At 34.2% G+C, this 16,535-nt stretch overlaps 1 protein-coding gene across 4 annotated transcripts in view; it reads right to left on the minus strand.

The window, feature by feature from the left end:
* LOC143245847 (disks large homolog 1-like) overlaps positions 1-16,535 on the minus strand; it is a 119,624-nt gene that overhangs the window by 75,912 nt on the left and 27,177 nt on the right. For all 4 annotated transcript variants that reach the window (XR_013025700.1, XM_076492119.1, XM_076492113.1 and 1 more), the window contains one exon: positions 1,648-1,804. Coding sequence is in view for 3 of the 4 variants with exons in the window: in XM_076492119.1 (XP_076348234.1) it covers positions 1,648-1,804 (157 nt within the window). In the remaining variant the exon portion in view is untranslated. The remainder of the gene's footprint in view (positions 1-1,647; positions 1,805-16,535) is intronic.

Here is a 16,535-nt window from a genome sequence, read left to right on the forward strand (position 1 = left end):
CGAATCCCTGATTTTAGCGTTGTAAATCCGGAGACATACCGCTGTACTAGCTGGGGCTTGTAAGATAAAGAGACAAAACATGATGAGAATAGTATTAGTTTCATATAATCATGATGTAATACCATAAGAAGAAACATGTTTTATAATTTCAACCTCGAAGTTATCATTTTTCAGACGTATTAACATCCCATGTTTTTTTTCTTACTAAGTGTTCTTCTACGGCTTATTTCACTACTTTAAAAAACTAAATTCTAAAAGCATGCTTAAATAAAAATTGAAATATGTCATTAAAAAAATAATCCAGGATCTTAATTTCAGCTCAGCACTGCAAGCTAATACGTTCACTCTGAGCAGATAGTTCAGTGCTGCTACACTTTACACATGAACTACAGCAAAGAAGTCAACTATTTCATCACAGCCGTAAATGCGGGAATCATCTCTAATTACGATGAGACATCGAGATTGAGCTAATAGCCAACGATTAGTCATCATACGAAAGTTAAATCCAATTAATTATTTGGTTCTTTAAATAGATGAGTCTTGGTACTGCAGAATCCTGCACAATGGTTAAGATACGACAAGACTGCTTTAACTATGAAGTGTAATATGAGTTCATGGATGGCATTTAAGAGAACCACATATGTCTTGTACTATGACATCGTGCAAATGATGTACTGCCTAAACTAATGGAATTGTGTAAGTAAGGGCATATCATTTTACGCAAGACACAACAGGAATTTTAGGTAAATTACATCCAAGATTTACCTTTGTCCAGTTAAAGTCAAAGCTCTAATGCAAAACAAATGCTAAAGAAGGTTTTGGGAACACCACCCGAAGATCAGAAATTATATACTCCAAAGGATCACTATATTTAGAGTTGCCCTGAAAGAAAAGTGGCATTCTATTCCTTGAGACGTATGCAACGGTTTATGGCAAAAGTTAATAAGAGGTAAAAATCTGCCCATCCTCTACTAAAGTAATTATATATGCTGTCTCGGTGCTTTGTATTTGGTTCTGATAATGAAGACATATACAAATCTATTAAAATGTCATCCAATGTATACAAAGGTAGATATACTTTTATATGTTTGTTTGTTTTTGAATTTCGCACAAAGCTACTCGAAGACTATCTGTGCTAGCCGTCCCTAATTTAACAGTGTAAGACTAGAGGGAAGGCAGCTAGTCATTACCACCCACCGCCAACTCTTGGGCTACGCTTTTTCCAACGAATAGTGGGCTTGACCGTACATTATAACGCCCCCACGTGTTTGGTGCGACAGGGATTCGAACCCGCGACCCTCAGATTACGAGTCGAACGCCTTAACCCACCTGGCCATGCCGGGCCAGATATGCTTCTATGAAACTAAAATAAACTATCAAATTATCAGGAATAGAAAAGCAATTCATAAGATTTCTTGAGGCCTTTACAACTTTTCTTTGTTCTTCATTGGTTGGAATATACATTTATCACAAACTGAATGTCGTGATCTAATTACGAATGAATAACATATTCTTGATGATTTATGCATCTCACAGAGAGAGAAATAAAAAAAAACCTGTAACGTGACTGTTCGAAAATGTCGTTTAAAAATCCAACTTTTGTCAGGCAAAAACATTAGTATCTACTCCTGCATTATGATCACTTACTGATAATATCTGGTCACCCTGCTTCAGTTCCCCACTAAGATCAGCAGCGCCACCTGTTAGGATGCATGAAACAAAAACACCTTCATCTTTCTCCCCGCCAACAATGTTGAACCCTAGGCCTGTCGAGACTTTGTTTAGGCTCACCTTTCTCGGTTCCCTGTAATTGTAGGGGTCGTATTTACATCGAATTACAGAAGAAAAAAGTCATAGCAGTAAAGTATTCATATGTGAACTACACTTAACAAAGCAACATAATCATAATTACATGTAACTAAAAACATGAGCATGTATGTAAAACATACAAACACTAACGTCTATAACAAAACAAGTATTCAGTTTTCGTACATCAGGTGGTATAAATGATAATACGTAGCTTATTGCATTTAATTGAAGTTTGTCGAATGAACATTTCTTGTATCCTGTATGATCATTTAGTTTATTCTATTACAGTACGTACAAGGCCCGGTATAGTCAGGTAGTTAGGGCGCTTGACTCGTAATCTGAAGATCGCGGACCAGAATCCTCGTCATACTAAACGTGCTCGCCCTTTCAGCCGTGGGGGCGTTATAATTTAACGACCAATCCCATTTTTCGTTGGTAAAAGAGTAGCCTAAGAGTTGACGGTAGGTGGTGATGACTAGCTCCCTTCCCTCTAGTCTTAAACTGCTAAATGCGTAAAATAAAAAAAAAGTGCGCAGATGAAAACTGCGCCACAGGTGAGCATGAATCAAAAAGTAAAACAGGTAAAACAGCTGATGAGGGTCGATATTGTTAGAAGAATATGTATGAACAATGGAATGATTCTACAACACGAGCCTAAACCTAAGCATACAATTTGTACAACCGACAAATGACATATCATAGAGCAATGCTCAAACTTTTTAGGCTTCGGAATACTTCGGTTGGTGAAAAAACTATGTGGACCAACTACCATAACCTACAACTACTACCACACCCTCTTTCCCTTGTCACAAAAAAAACAAACCAAAACACAACAAAAAACATATAAGATTAATTAATACCGAGAAAAATGGCGCTCCGATCTGGTTGTGTGACATCACGCGAGTGGTGGTGGTGTGGATTTTGGCTGTTTTTACTCGGTGGAAATTTCCATTACTATACACCGTTTAAACTGAACTAAAACAATAATTAAAAGTTTCAGCATGATTACGTTCGTTTAGCTGATTGAACTAAAATGATTCGATTTAATACATTTATACTAACAATGAAGCGCAAACGTTACGAAAGTTCTGTCGCATGGTGAGTAAATATGGAAAATAATTAAAACTTAGCAATACGAAACAGTAGGATTGTGCTCATGTATCCTCTTGCCTGTGATTAGGGTAGAAATTAACGTTTGTTAAAAATAATATTACCTTATGAACAGAGCAAGTTGTTTGCTTACAATAAAACTACAAATCACACTGTTCATGAGTGTAGTTTATTAAATATGTTTGTCTTACATTCTTATTTTAGAGTTTAGAATGTATTACCGCTGAAGATATTTTCGGCCGTAATACTAATAATAACATAAGATTAGATCATCTCAAGTGATTTAGATAGTTGTAAATACATATATATTAACTAATAATTATAAAAATACAAAAATAGGAACCAAAGTAATAAAATTACATACATTAAACATTCTAACGAATACTTTTAATGAAAGTAACAATGCAGAAGTAATAGAGTATGCCTTATTTATGGATCAAATAGACACAGCCTGCTAGCTTCAAAACCTATTGCAGCTTGAACTAATTATATATAGAAATGTTTACATTTACATAATGAATAACATTTTGTAATTTAACACTTTAAAATAAATTACATATTTAGTATGTAAGCACATATACAAACTGGCTTGTCAGATTTGATTACTAAACTTGCCACAAGTGCCAATCTAGATACTTTTTACTAATATTTATTTCTGGTTGTCAAATACCACACAAGGATAAGCAAAGATAGCAATTGGGTATAAAAAAACACATGAAATTAAATTTTAATAAGAATTTTGTCATAGCAGAATTATTCATATCTTACTGAATTTGGGAGATATGCTTTAAGACTTGTCCCTTATTTTTTATTTTTTAAAAGGCCTGATAAAATATTTTGTTCAAGCCCCGTAGGTATGTTTCTTACATCAGTTTTCCTCAAGGTTGAACCTCCCATCTTTTTCCCACTTACTAACTTTATGACCCCAAATATATAATACATCAAATGCTCCTTATAAGTATATGAGTAATAAAGGTAGGGATGCAGGAGTGTCAGTGTCAAAAAGAACGAAAACAAAAAATACAGAGATAATACAGCTATACAAATATTACCTGTACATGGCTTCAATAATAAAATTTAAAATGCGAGAGCACAAAATGACTACGAAGTCAGTTAGTTCGGTCTACCCCGATAGCGAGAGTTTGTAATACTTTGTTGTCAGGCTTTGTATGTACATATAAGACTTTTTTTCACTAGGTGTCTGTGACGTGTTGACGATGAATTTCAACAATAAACAAACGCAAAAAGTCCATGTTTTTTAAAACAAAAATATTAAAACAGATCAAACGTATATAAATGTTCCTTACACAGTTAATTCCACGTCAAAGTCCATACAGGTTGATTCGGTTACTTTAAAATACAAGTTTGACAAGAGAGTTTACTTCTTCTCTTCTCTGTTATTATAATAAAATATGTAATAACGTAACTTTGAAAATTGCCACTACACACTTTTTATGCCTGAACTCACTGATACACACTTTAGATCTAACTAACTTTCTATATCTTAAAATCAAACTACATTTCAAACTTTACTTATAGCTCGACAGTTGCCTAGAACTTTCAATACATTATGAGATACCATGATTCAATAATAGTCAATTCAAACAAAGAGAAAAAGTTAGAATAATACAACAACTGCCAATTCACGACAATTGAACAACACAAAGTACGATTCGTACACAGTTACATAAACAAACCTGCGATTAACTGTCTCTTCTCAAGACAATTAAATTTAACGCTTGCGCTATTCTTAAAATTGAAAAAGTGGTATACATTTAACACGTTTTCAATCAACTTTGTTTTCCTTGCATGCAAAGCTACTGCTCTCGGCCCGGCATGGCCAGATGGTTAAAGTACTCGACTCGTAATCCGAGGCCTCAGGTTCGAATCCCTGTCGCACAAAACATGCTCGCCCTTTCAATCGTGTGGGCGTTATAATTTTACGTTCAATTCTACTATTCGTTGGTAAAAGAATAGCCCAAGAGTTGGCGGTGGGGGATGATGACTAGCTGCCTTCCCTCTAGTGTTACACTGCTAAATTAGGAAAGGATAGCGCAGGTAGCCCTTGTGTAGCTTTGCGCGAAGTTCAAAACAAACTAAACCAAGGCTCTTAGTTATTCTACACTGATGCTTGCCTTGACATGACCATAATATTATGATAAAAAAACTGCATACCGATTGTCAGGAATATATAATTTCCAACTGCAGTAATATTAAAGTGAAGTATGAATTTTACAGCGTAACGTTTAACTTTAATATTAGAAGTTAAGTAGAGATGTTATGTTTAGCTGTATTACCCTTATATTCTTACTTGCATTCCTTTTGCTGCTGCCATCCTTACATAATTTTACAGTTATAAAATATTTTTATCCTGACCGAAAGTTAGTGTATTCCATAAATGTGTGTAATAAAACTTAATATTATGTGTAATGATTTTTTCATAACTCTTTCATTTCCTGCATGATATTCGAGTTGTCTCCCTAAAGATATCGATTGTATTGTGTACAAAGCACTGAGTACGTACATGTTACAGTCATCTAATATTCATCTGTTTATTACTGGCTGGTAACGTCTGTTTCATCCTGTATTTAATCTGTTTAAATAGTTTAAGAAACACAGTATTTGTGTAAAACTAACATAAAGGGGTAATGATAACATCGTTTAGAGTAGTAATATGTCCCCCCTTCCGTTACCAGTTATAACGACAAAGCAACGACATTTTGCACTGTTCAGAAACACATAAAGAGGATTTATGTTTAAATTGACGTTAGTTATGAAGTAGTTGTATAGTTATATCAACTAAAAGAAGAAGCGTAAAAATGAACAATCTGGTGGGTTAGTCACTTTCTGGTTTGATATCTTAGCGACGGTTTCTTGCCTTATTGAGTAGAGAAACAAATGAAGGAAAGTGATAAACGTCTTTCAGAATAAAACTCTCTGTTGTTGTTGGTTGTTCACTGTGCATTTTTGTATTATCCCCTTCAAATATCTCCACGTATAAACTCTACGGACTCTACGATAAAGCTAAAATAAAAATCACACGACTGATCCACAAATGCAAACTAGAAACAGCATCGAGTTGATAGCAAAAGGAAATCCATACTAACTCACTGTCAGCATTACATTCAATAATGTTCAACGTTAGTTAATGAAAAGTAAATGGTTATAGCCAGTTTCAACGAGGAGGCCCGGGTAAAAACCTTAAGTAAATCCATAAGCAAGTGGATATAAACAACACACGTGAAGTAATTGATTAAATAAGAGGAAAAACATATAAGTATAAATATTATACAGATTATCATTCATTGCCTGTAGTTAAAATGTGCACTGCCACAGCCGATATCATTCTGAAAATAAAGGTGCAGTCTATGTGAAAATACCATGAGTATCGCACTACATTATAACACTGTTATATCTTTTAATTTATACCATATACCACCTCACCCAAGCTTATAGAAACACTTATCGGTTACATGCATTGTTAAAAAGTTGACCATGAGGAATTCTGATGTTGTTTCCCCACACTGTGAAAGTGATAATTTATTGGGTGTAACTCAATGAAGGGTTAGTTGAGGTTTGCTTTGAATAACCCTTTAATGTGATGGATACAATACCGTTGTCCATTCCAACTTACGTTATCGTACTTTCTTAATCATACAAACTTGATTTTGATCGACATTAACATAAAATATTACGTTGAATCATTATAAGTGATCGCTTTCCAACTTAAAATTTCATATCCTGAGAGATGTATGGGATTACCTTTCTCGTGACTTGATTCTCTCATAAAATGTTCCTTTTAAGATTTGACCGACCTTGTAACCACCAGGAAAAATACCAAATATCTCTAAATTCTTTTTTTTCTAGAATAACTGCAGACTAAAACTCAAAACTACATTTGTTTATCCTTTACAGCTTGTAACATTCTATATCTTTTTTTACTTAATCTCATTGTTTTATTGCTCTTTTGAACCGTGTATTAAACTAAAACACTCAGCGAGTACTCAACCTAACATAACATGTCTAATCAAACAATTCGCGGGTTTGTGAACAAACTGCAAATATTCAGTGTCTATAATTGAGAAATCCAACCCACTCCAGTAAAGGCACCGCCCTTCATAAAAACATTTATTTTGATTATTTCTGTGCTTTGAAATAAAGATACTTTCACCTTTTTTCCATTGTACCCTGTCTATTTCTTTACTCTTAAGTCAATTAAACGTCATTGATTGCACTTTCTAACCTTACTATTATCACATTACTTCAAGGCGGTAATTCTTGATCTGTGGTCTGAGGATTACTGATGGTTCGGAAGCTGCCTTGAGGTGGTTTGAGGAAAGATTGCATAACTAAAACTAAACGGCAGCATAATGTATAGGTCCTAATATTGTCCTCCGAAATAAAAAGAAAACAATTCAGATCCTCAAACAGAAATGTTTGAGAACTACTATTCTTTAGAGTTTGGCATGGCCAGGTGGTCAGAGCACTTGGCTTGTAATTAGAGGGTCATGGGTTCAAATCCTCTTGCTATCAAACATGCTCGACCTTTCAACCGCAAGGGAGTCATAATGTGACGTTCAATCTCCCTATTCGTTCGTAACAGGGTAACCCAGGGGTTGGTGGTGAGTGGTGATGACCAACTGTGTTCTCTCTAGCCATTCACTACAGATGACCCTCATGTAGCTTTGTACAAATATTCAAAGAAAGTAAATCCTTATTTTTTATTCGAGATATTGATAATGACACAGATTGTGCAAGTGTGTACATGCTGCTAGGATTTCTCAGTCTGGATATTTTCTTTTTCTTCTCAAATTATTCTGGAAACGTCACCCTCTATTATTCACTTTCATTTCGATTGTGTTTTGTAAATTGTATAAAGATAGTTCCATTCTGTTTAACAAACTGACTATTCTCAGTGAAATCGCTGTATATGGAGACACAACAGCTGTATCCATGATGTACATCACACCACAGCTGTATCCATGATGTACATCACACCACAGCTGTATCCATGATGTATCAACATAAATAAATGTATCACTAGCGGCACTTGTGTCCACGAAACACCTATAAATGATCCCCGATAGTACAGCGATAAGTATGCGGATGTACAACACTAAAATCAGTGGTTCGATTCCCTTCGGTAAACTCAGCAGATATCCTGTTTTGGCTTTGCTATAAAAAGCACACGCACACACCTATAAACAATTAATCATTTACTTGTACTCCACTTCTAGGGGAAATAGCTCATACGAATAACTATTGAACATTTTTTCTGTACTTATTCAAATAACAACGATGTTAAAGTAAGTTACATGAAACTAGCGCAATTTCTTCTGCAAACAATGACTCTTGTCACTGAAAATATAAGTTCTCATTTTTTGTGGCCAGGCATGTCCAAGTGGGTTAAGACGTTCGATTCGTAATCTGAGGGTCGCGGGTTTGAATCCACGTCGCAACAAACATGATCGCCCTTTCAGCCGTGGGGGCGTATAATGTGACTGTCAATCCCACTATTCGTTGGTAAAAGAGTAACCCAAGAGTTGGCGGTGGGTGGTGATGACTAGCTGCTTTCCCTCTAGTCTTACACTGTTAAATTAGGGACGGCTAGCGCAGATAGTCCTCGAGTAGCTTTGAGCGAAATTCAAAAACAAACAAACATATAAAAGTATATCTACCTTTGTATACATTGGATGACATTTTAATAGATTTGAATATGTCTTCATTATCAGATCCAAATACAAAGCACCGAGACAGCATATTTAATTACTTTAGTAGAGGATGGGCAGAGTTTTACCTCTTATTAACTTTTGCCATAAACCGTTGCATACGTCTCAAGGAATAGAATGCCACTTTTCTTTCAGGGCAACTCTAAATATAGTGATCCTTTGGAGTATATAATTTCTGATCTTCGGGTGGTGTTCCCAAAACCTTCTTTAGCATTTGTTTTGCATTAGAGCTTTGACTTTAACTGGACAAAGGTAAATCTTGGATGTAATTTACCTAAAATTCCTGTTGTGTATTGCGTAAAATGATATGCCCTTACTTACACAATTCCATTAGTTTAGGCAGTACATCATTTGCACGATGTCTTGGTACAAGACATATGTGGTTCTCTTAAATGCCATCCATGAACTCATATTACTCTTCATAGTTAAAGTAGTCTTGTCGTGTCTTAACCATTGTACAGGATTCTGCAGTACCAAGACTCATCTATTTAAAGAACCAAATAATTAATTGGATTTAACTTTCGTATGATGACTAATCGTTGGCTATTAGGTCAGTCTCAATGTCTCATCATAATTAGAGATGATTCCCTACAATTACAGCTGTGATGAAATAGTTCACTAAATTAGGGACAGCTAGTGCAAATATCCCTCGTTTAGCTTTGTGCAAAATTCAAAAACAAACTAACAACACTCATTTTCGAATGATTTAACGTACAAACATTTGAAAAGACAGACCCATTACGCTACACCTTCAACTCTGTTCAGAGTTGATGTATTTCAAAACGGTTTAATCTGCTCTTTCGTAACTTTTTGGATGAAATACGTGAAACACATCAATGTCTTTAAGCGTGCAAAACGGGCAAATTGCTCACAGGGTAATTGCAATGGATGCTTACCTAAGTAAAAACAATATAAACAATGTCTTTTCAAATAAAGCTCATAATAAGCTCATTTATGAAAACACACTAAAGTGCAAGAAGATAAACCATTATACGCGTTAAAATCCAATTGAAACAGTAAATCCATCCGTAGAGAAACGTTTAAACAATATAATTGCGAAAACGCTGTATGTCTAATCACACGGACCATCTATTATAATAACACAGTGAGTGTCGTTTCATTCTAATATGAAAGATTGGTGAACAAATGGTTTGCTACATAAAAACACAACAAAAACATGATTTTTTGTGACATTGTAGCACAGTTTTTAAGTCTTATTGCGCTATAATGCCACACACAACATACCAGCGAAAGGTATTACATACAATAAAAACTTGTGTGGTGGCCGTTCAACAACTTTCTGCATTTATTGGCCGCTCAGTTTAGAATGATTAAAAACATTAACATATTAGAAAGTGAAATGACTATTGTACATTATATTCGTTGTGAGTTTATACAAAGTTAAAAGCAATGTAGGTTTACGTGTAGGCCCGGCATGGCCAAACGTGTTAAGGCGTGCGACTCCTAATCTGAGGGTCGCAGGTTCGCATCCCTGTCGCGTCAAACATGCTTGCCCTTTCAGCCGTGGGGGCGTTATAATGTGACAGTCAATCCCACTATTCGTTGGTGAAAGAGTAGCCCAATAGGTGGCGGTGGGTGGTGATGACTAGCTGCCTTCCCTCTAGTCTTACACTGCTAAATTAGGGACGGCTAGCACAGATAGCCCTCGAGTAGCTTTGTGCGAAAGTTAAAAAAACAAACAAACAAACAAAGTTTACGTGTAATATTCCAACTGTTTAATAATGTCGTATTCTGTAACCTTTAACATGAGTTGACAAACACTTTGGCTGTTCCACAATAAATGTACCGGAGCAGAATGTTTACGTAATCATATACGTGCTTGTAACACTTCATATATGTCTATACCAAATCGGTACAGCAGCTTTCAATGTATTATCTAATCTATGAACAAATTCTAAGTAGAAGAGGATACTCACCTACTTGTAAAGGTTTCGTGGTAACGTTAAGTGTAGATTTCCGGAACAACTTGACTTATGCCTTATTTTTACTGATTAATTAAACATAACAATATGTTTACCTGTGCGTTATCACATCTCTCTGTGGAATGTTACGTGTGTCATACGTTAACTGACTGATACTTATGTCTTTTACTACATAAAGTACGTCCAGGTATTATGTTAATTTTTGTTGTTGCTTTTGGAAAACACGAACTTTTAACCTCTGCTACAAAGGTTAATAGCCTTATTAGGCCAACAGGATACATTCCTTGCAGCATGAATGGGATATCACGGCAGTTGTGATACGAACTTAACAGTAGTTCCAACATATTGACAAATTAATTTTAACATTAATTTACGGACATCTTGTACCTGCATAAACTTCATAAATTTTGGAAACTTAGTGTAATTAAAACGATAAAATGAAATTTCGGAAACACATTTTAACCTCAAGCTTTGGCTAGTATATGCTAAAAAAGCCACAAAAACAGTCCTCACATATTGAATACCATAAAAACAAATACCACTGCTTTCTCCTACACCTTGTTTAAGCGAAAACGAGCAAATGTACATTACGAATGTGTACGCTTAACTATGTTTTTGTCTGTTTTCTGACATACTAAAATTGTTAAAATGAAAACACACACGTAATCAATAAGTACAGAATTCTACTAAATAACTGCAGGGATCATATCTTTCTGATAAAATTGTGAAATGCCTTCACATTCTTAAAGCGTACCAGCTTTACTTCATTGCACCGTAATCTTAACTAACTGTAAAATAAAACGTTGCAAACAACAACTACAATTGCAAAACTGTCATTACATATTCTGAGTATACTCCTTTGAACATCGGGTAACATACGTATTATATAACTTACAACTAAGTTCGTTGCCTGTTTCATGATAACAGAAAGAAACTAAAGACATCAGTTGATTGAGATCAAATTCATTATAAAACCTTGAAAATGTGACATATGATGTTTTATAACTCAAATTTCCACTTTCGTTAATAGAAATGCTCATAACATAAATATGCACGTACACTGCAAACAGCGTATTATTCAAGTGATAGAAACCACTAAGAATTATGAGCGCTAGTGCGTCACGTGACGACAAAAACACAAGTTTCAAATATTATTTAAAGTTTTTGTTTTCATAAATAAAGGAATTAAACTTTAATACTATAAAACTTTAAATTATAATACACATAATAATAACAATTTAGTTAAAATACATTGATAGAAAAGTGGTTCAATTACATTTTTAATGTAATGCAGTAAAACCTCGTGACATGCGCAGAAACTAGTTTAAAAGAGTGCCCATTCCAGAAAGGTTATTCCAAAGAGATAGCTTTCATGGGGCACCTAAATAGCAAACATAAGTTATGTAGATGAAGAAAAAGTAATATAAATAATAGATTACTACAATTTATAGATATTACAAATGTTGCTCTATTAAGCGATGCAACCCCGTCGCGTGCATTCAACACATACACTACCAGTGACACACTGGATCTGGGCTTGTACTTACATTGCATGAACCAACAATACATTAGTCGAAGCGAGAGGTTAACATTGATCATCCTTTTTATGTGGTGTGACTTCGATCTCACCACTCACATAAATAAGTCGGAGGCAAAACAAATAGAAAAGGATAGGAATTAATCTTAGGTAAAATATTACCAGATTTGGTTTGGTTTGAATTTCGCGCAAAGCTACACGAGAGCTATCTGCGCTTGCCGTCCCTAATTTAGCAACGTAAGACAAGAAAGAAGGCAGCTAGTCATCACCACCAAATGCCAACTCTTGGGCTACTCTTCTACTAACGAATAGCGGAATTAACCGCACATTATAAGGCCTCCGTCCTGAAAGGACGAGCATGTTTGGTGTGACGGGGATTCGCACCCGTGACCCTCGGATTACGAGTCAAGTGCCTTAACTAGCTACATATTACCAAAAGAAATATCCTATAATGTCGCGAATACAACTGGAATTGATGTATACATCTAAACAATCACTGAGTGCCTCATCACAGTCTCGAAACAAGCAAGAACTAAATACAAACATTGTAACCCCACATACACAACTAATAACCATGATAAAAGAAAGCCTAAAATTCGTAAACAATAAAAACAAAATATAAATCCTGCAGTTAAAGCACAAATAAATACACTCAGAAACAAAAACCAGAAGTCCAAAAACTGAAACGAGATAGTTGGGATAAATTTTGCTCACAATTAAATAAAAAAACTTACCGAAAACAATTCTGAACACACTTAAAAGTATTCGCAAACCCAGGAAACACAAAACGAAATTACACATATCTAGAAACACATAGCACTTTGACACTTACAATTTTTGAAAAGACGGAAACATTTAAAGAACGAAATTACCCACCTCTAGAAACACATAAGTATTTGACACATACAAACTTTGAAAGGACAGAAACATTTAAAAAACGAACTTACTCACCTCTAGAAACACATACCACTTTGACACATACAAACATTTATAGAACGAAATTACCCACTTCTAGAAACACATACCACTTTGACACATACAAACATTTATAGAACGAAATTACCCACCTCTAGAAACACATACCACTTTGACACATACAAACATTTATAGAACGAAATTACTCACTTCTAGAAACACATATCACTTTGACACACACAAACATTTATAGAACGAAATTACCCACCTCTAGAAACACATAACATTTTGACACATACAAACATTTATAGAACGAAATTACTCACCTCTATAAACGCATAACACTTTGACACATACAAACTTTGAAAGGACGGGAACATTTAAAAAACGAAATTACTCATCTCTATAAACACATAACACTTTGACACATACAAACTTTGAAAAGACAGAAACATTTAAAAAACGGACTTATCCACCTCTAGAAACACATACAACTTTGGCACATACAAACATTTATAGAACGAAATTACCCACCTCTAGAAACACATAACACTTTGACACATATAAACTTTGAAAAGACGGAAACATTTGAAAAACGAACTTACCCACTTCTAGAAACACATGACTCTTTGTCGCATACAAACATTTATTGAACGAAAGTATCCACCTCTAAAAACACATAACACTTTGACACATACAACATTTATAGAACGAAATTACCCACCCCTAGAAACAAACAACTTTTGATATTTACAAATTTTTATACCTCAACGTAGTGCTTCATATGACAAGATGCATTTCTGTGAGGAATTCAGTGATAAAACTCCTTCAAACGATTCAGATTCTGAGACCCTGAACTAATACATTTCAAATGAGTGTAATGCTTTATAAACCAGAAATTAACCCAGTATCTGATCCAGAAACTTTCAACATCCTCATATTGATAGAGACATTTATATTAAATGCTATGAAGCTTCCCAAGAACTTTGTCAACTGTCACAATGGCAGTTTCAATTTTCTTATTTTATATCATATTAAAACTTGGAGAAACAATAAAAGTCTACATGGCCATCAGTGTATTTCTGAAATAAGTTACTATTTCCATCATGATATATGAAATATTAAAAACAGTTCCTGGATAAAAATAATTTTTATCAGAGGTTGATCACTTCTATTACACAATACTGCTCTCAACTGCTACTTGTAAGAAATAATTTTCATGTTATTTCTCTCTTAAGTTGAGATTTACTCAAATGAGTCACATAGTATTTTGGCATTTCCTTGAATCTCATCTATACAATGACTACAATGAAGAGTTCAGACAGTTGATTAAGATTCCCATTTGTTGTAGTTTCACATATTTCCAGTACAACTCTGGTCAATAAAAAGAATAACTTTATCAATTCTAGAATGTGTTTCTTTCTCTATTCTTGAGAATTTCCAATATTCTGTGGTAGATATTTAGACCAAAATAAAAACATTACATGGCAATTATAGAATACCTGAGTTTTTCTCAGCTGATTTATTACTTTGGTATTATGGATATGAGTTATAGCCATGTAGTGTTTTATAGTGCGTTGGCTATAAAACAGCATTACTAGGTTGATTGTGAAAGAACTAATGTCCTCTGATTTACCTTTATATTTTCAAAAGTTCTGTCATTTCCTCCATTGAAGTTGGACAGAGGGAAAAAAGATTTACTGAAATTCTGTTGAAACTAGATATAATATTCTGTAAAAGCTATGGTTTTTATCCCGAGGCAAGAATAAATATACTGAGAATAAAAGAAAATAAAAGTACAGAAGACTTTGACATATTTGAGCTGAGGTTTTTACATACTGGTTGTAATAAAAGGACTCTACATCTTTATAACCTTTTGACATTTGGTTAACAAGAATGTCATAAGCCTACATAAAACCTTCTGCACAAAATTTTAGAAAATTTAGTGAATAAACCTAACTAAGGATATGTTCTGAATTATTTATCAAATAATTAAGTTCATATTTATCTATTTATGTCATTAAAAGCCCTGCCCTTCCTTATCTCAATGTTCATAATGGTCAGTGGTTGAGGCTGCTGTACTAAAAAGTGGACAAATGCTGGCACTACAGCAATTCCTCCATCTCTGACCAGCTTCCATCTCAAGTACTCAATGTGCCAGATCAGAGCTTTGGATTGACTGAGAGAGTAAAGAGTAAAAACCATTATATTATATCTGTTCCAGTCAACCTTTCTGATCCAAACCATAACTTGTTTTCCAATAGAAGTCAAACATAATCTGAATAAATAAGTAAAATTATATCTGTGTTTAAAAATAAATACGGAATTATAACCATGTAGCCAACAGCAAAATTCTAGTGAAACACTATAAATGCAAGAAAGAGATATTTAATGCCAGTTTGTCATTTGTTTTACCATTTCTCAAATTATATTACCTTTAAATAACCTAAAAAAATATACATGAAAATAATTCTATCTTTCATGATGATGAAAAACCCACTTGAAGTAAAAATGTTTTCTCAAGACGCCTAGTATGGGTATTAGAACTTTAATTAAAATAAAGTACAGAAGATGAGCCAAGAAGGTTGAAACGATGTTCTGTACGTTATAGTTATTAAAGTTCTAATACCAATACTAGCCGTCTTGAGAATACAATTCGATCTTTGAGCTAAAGTTAATCAGTATGTAAATGTTTTTTTTCCTATTAAATATTTATTTATTCATTTGAAGTTTCTAGATTTATAATCACTCTAGTAATAAATTTGAAGACCTGGCATGTCTGGTCGTTAAGGTGGTCAAATTTCAAACCACATCAACGAACATGATTGCCCTTTCAGTCAAGGAGGTGTTTCATGAATCAGTAAATCCCACTATACAATTAGAGTAGCCAAACAGCAAGTAATAAGTGGTGTTGTCTCGTGTCTTCCCTCTAGTATATCGCTTATGAACGTGGGACACCAGCCACTGATAACTCTAGAATAGTTTTGAACAAATATTCAACAACAAAAACAAACAAACTAGAGTTGAAAGAAATGTTTCAATATTTTGGTAAAATGGTTCATTGGTATTTAGTTTAAATTAACTTGTTAAATTAAAAACAGAATAAAGCTCATAGTCTCTTGGTAATTGATGGACATACATATTGTAATGGATTTAATATAATATGTTTATTTTAATACCTATATTTGTTTCAGTTTAATTTATATATTTAGAAATGCATGTAACTTATACTGTCAAATGTTTATTGAAAAATCTTCTCTGTTCTCTAAATTTGTAGAAGATTCTCGAGTGTAAGAATCAACTATATGTATGTATGTAATACTAGTAATTGCAGGTATTTTTGCCAACTGAACTATCGAGAATCTCGCCTTAAAGCTTATAAAAGATAACTAACGTGACATGGAGAGACAGTTTTAATATTGTTCGTTTGCTACAGTTAGTATACTATACACCTCGAAAGCTATAATTGTGATTAACGCTAATCAATTGGGA

The sequence above is a fragment of the Tachypleus tridentatus genome, chromosome 1 (genome assembly GCF_004210375.1).
Source record: "Tachypleus tridentatus isolate NWPU-2018 chromosome 1, ASM421037v1, whole genome shotgun sequence".
Classification (NCBI taxonomy): Eukaryota; Metazoa; Arthropoda; class Merostomata; order Xiphosura; family Limulidae; genus Tachypleus; species Tachypleus tridentatus.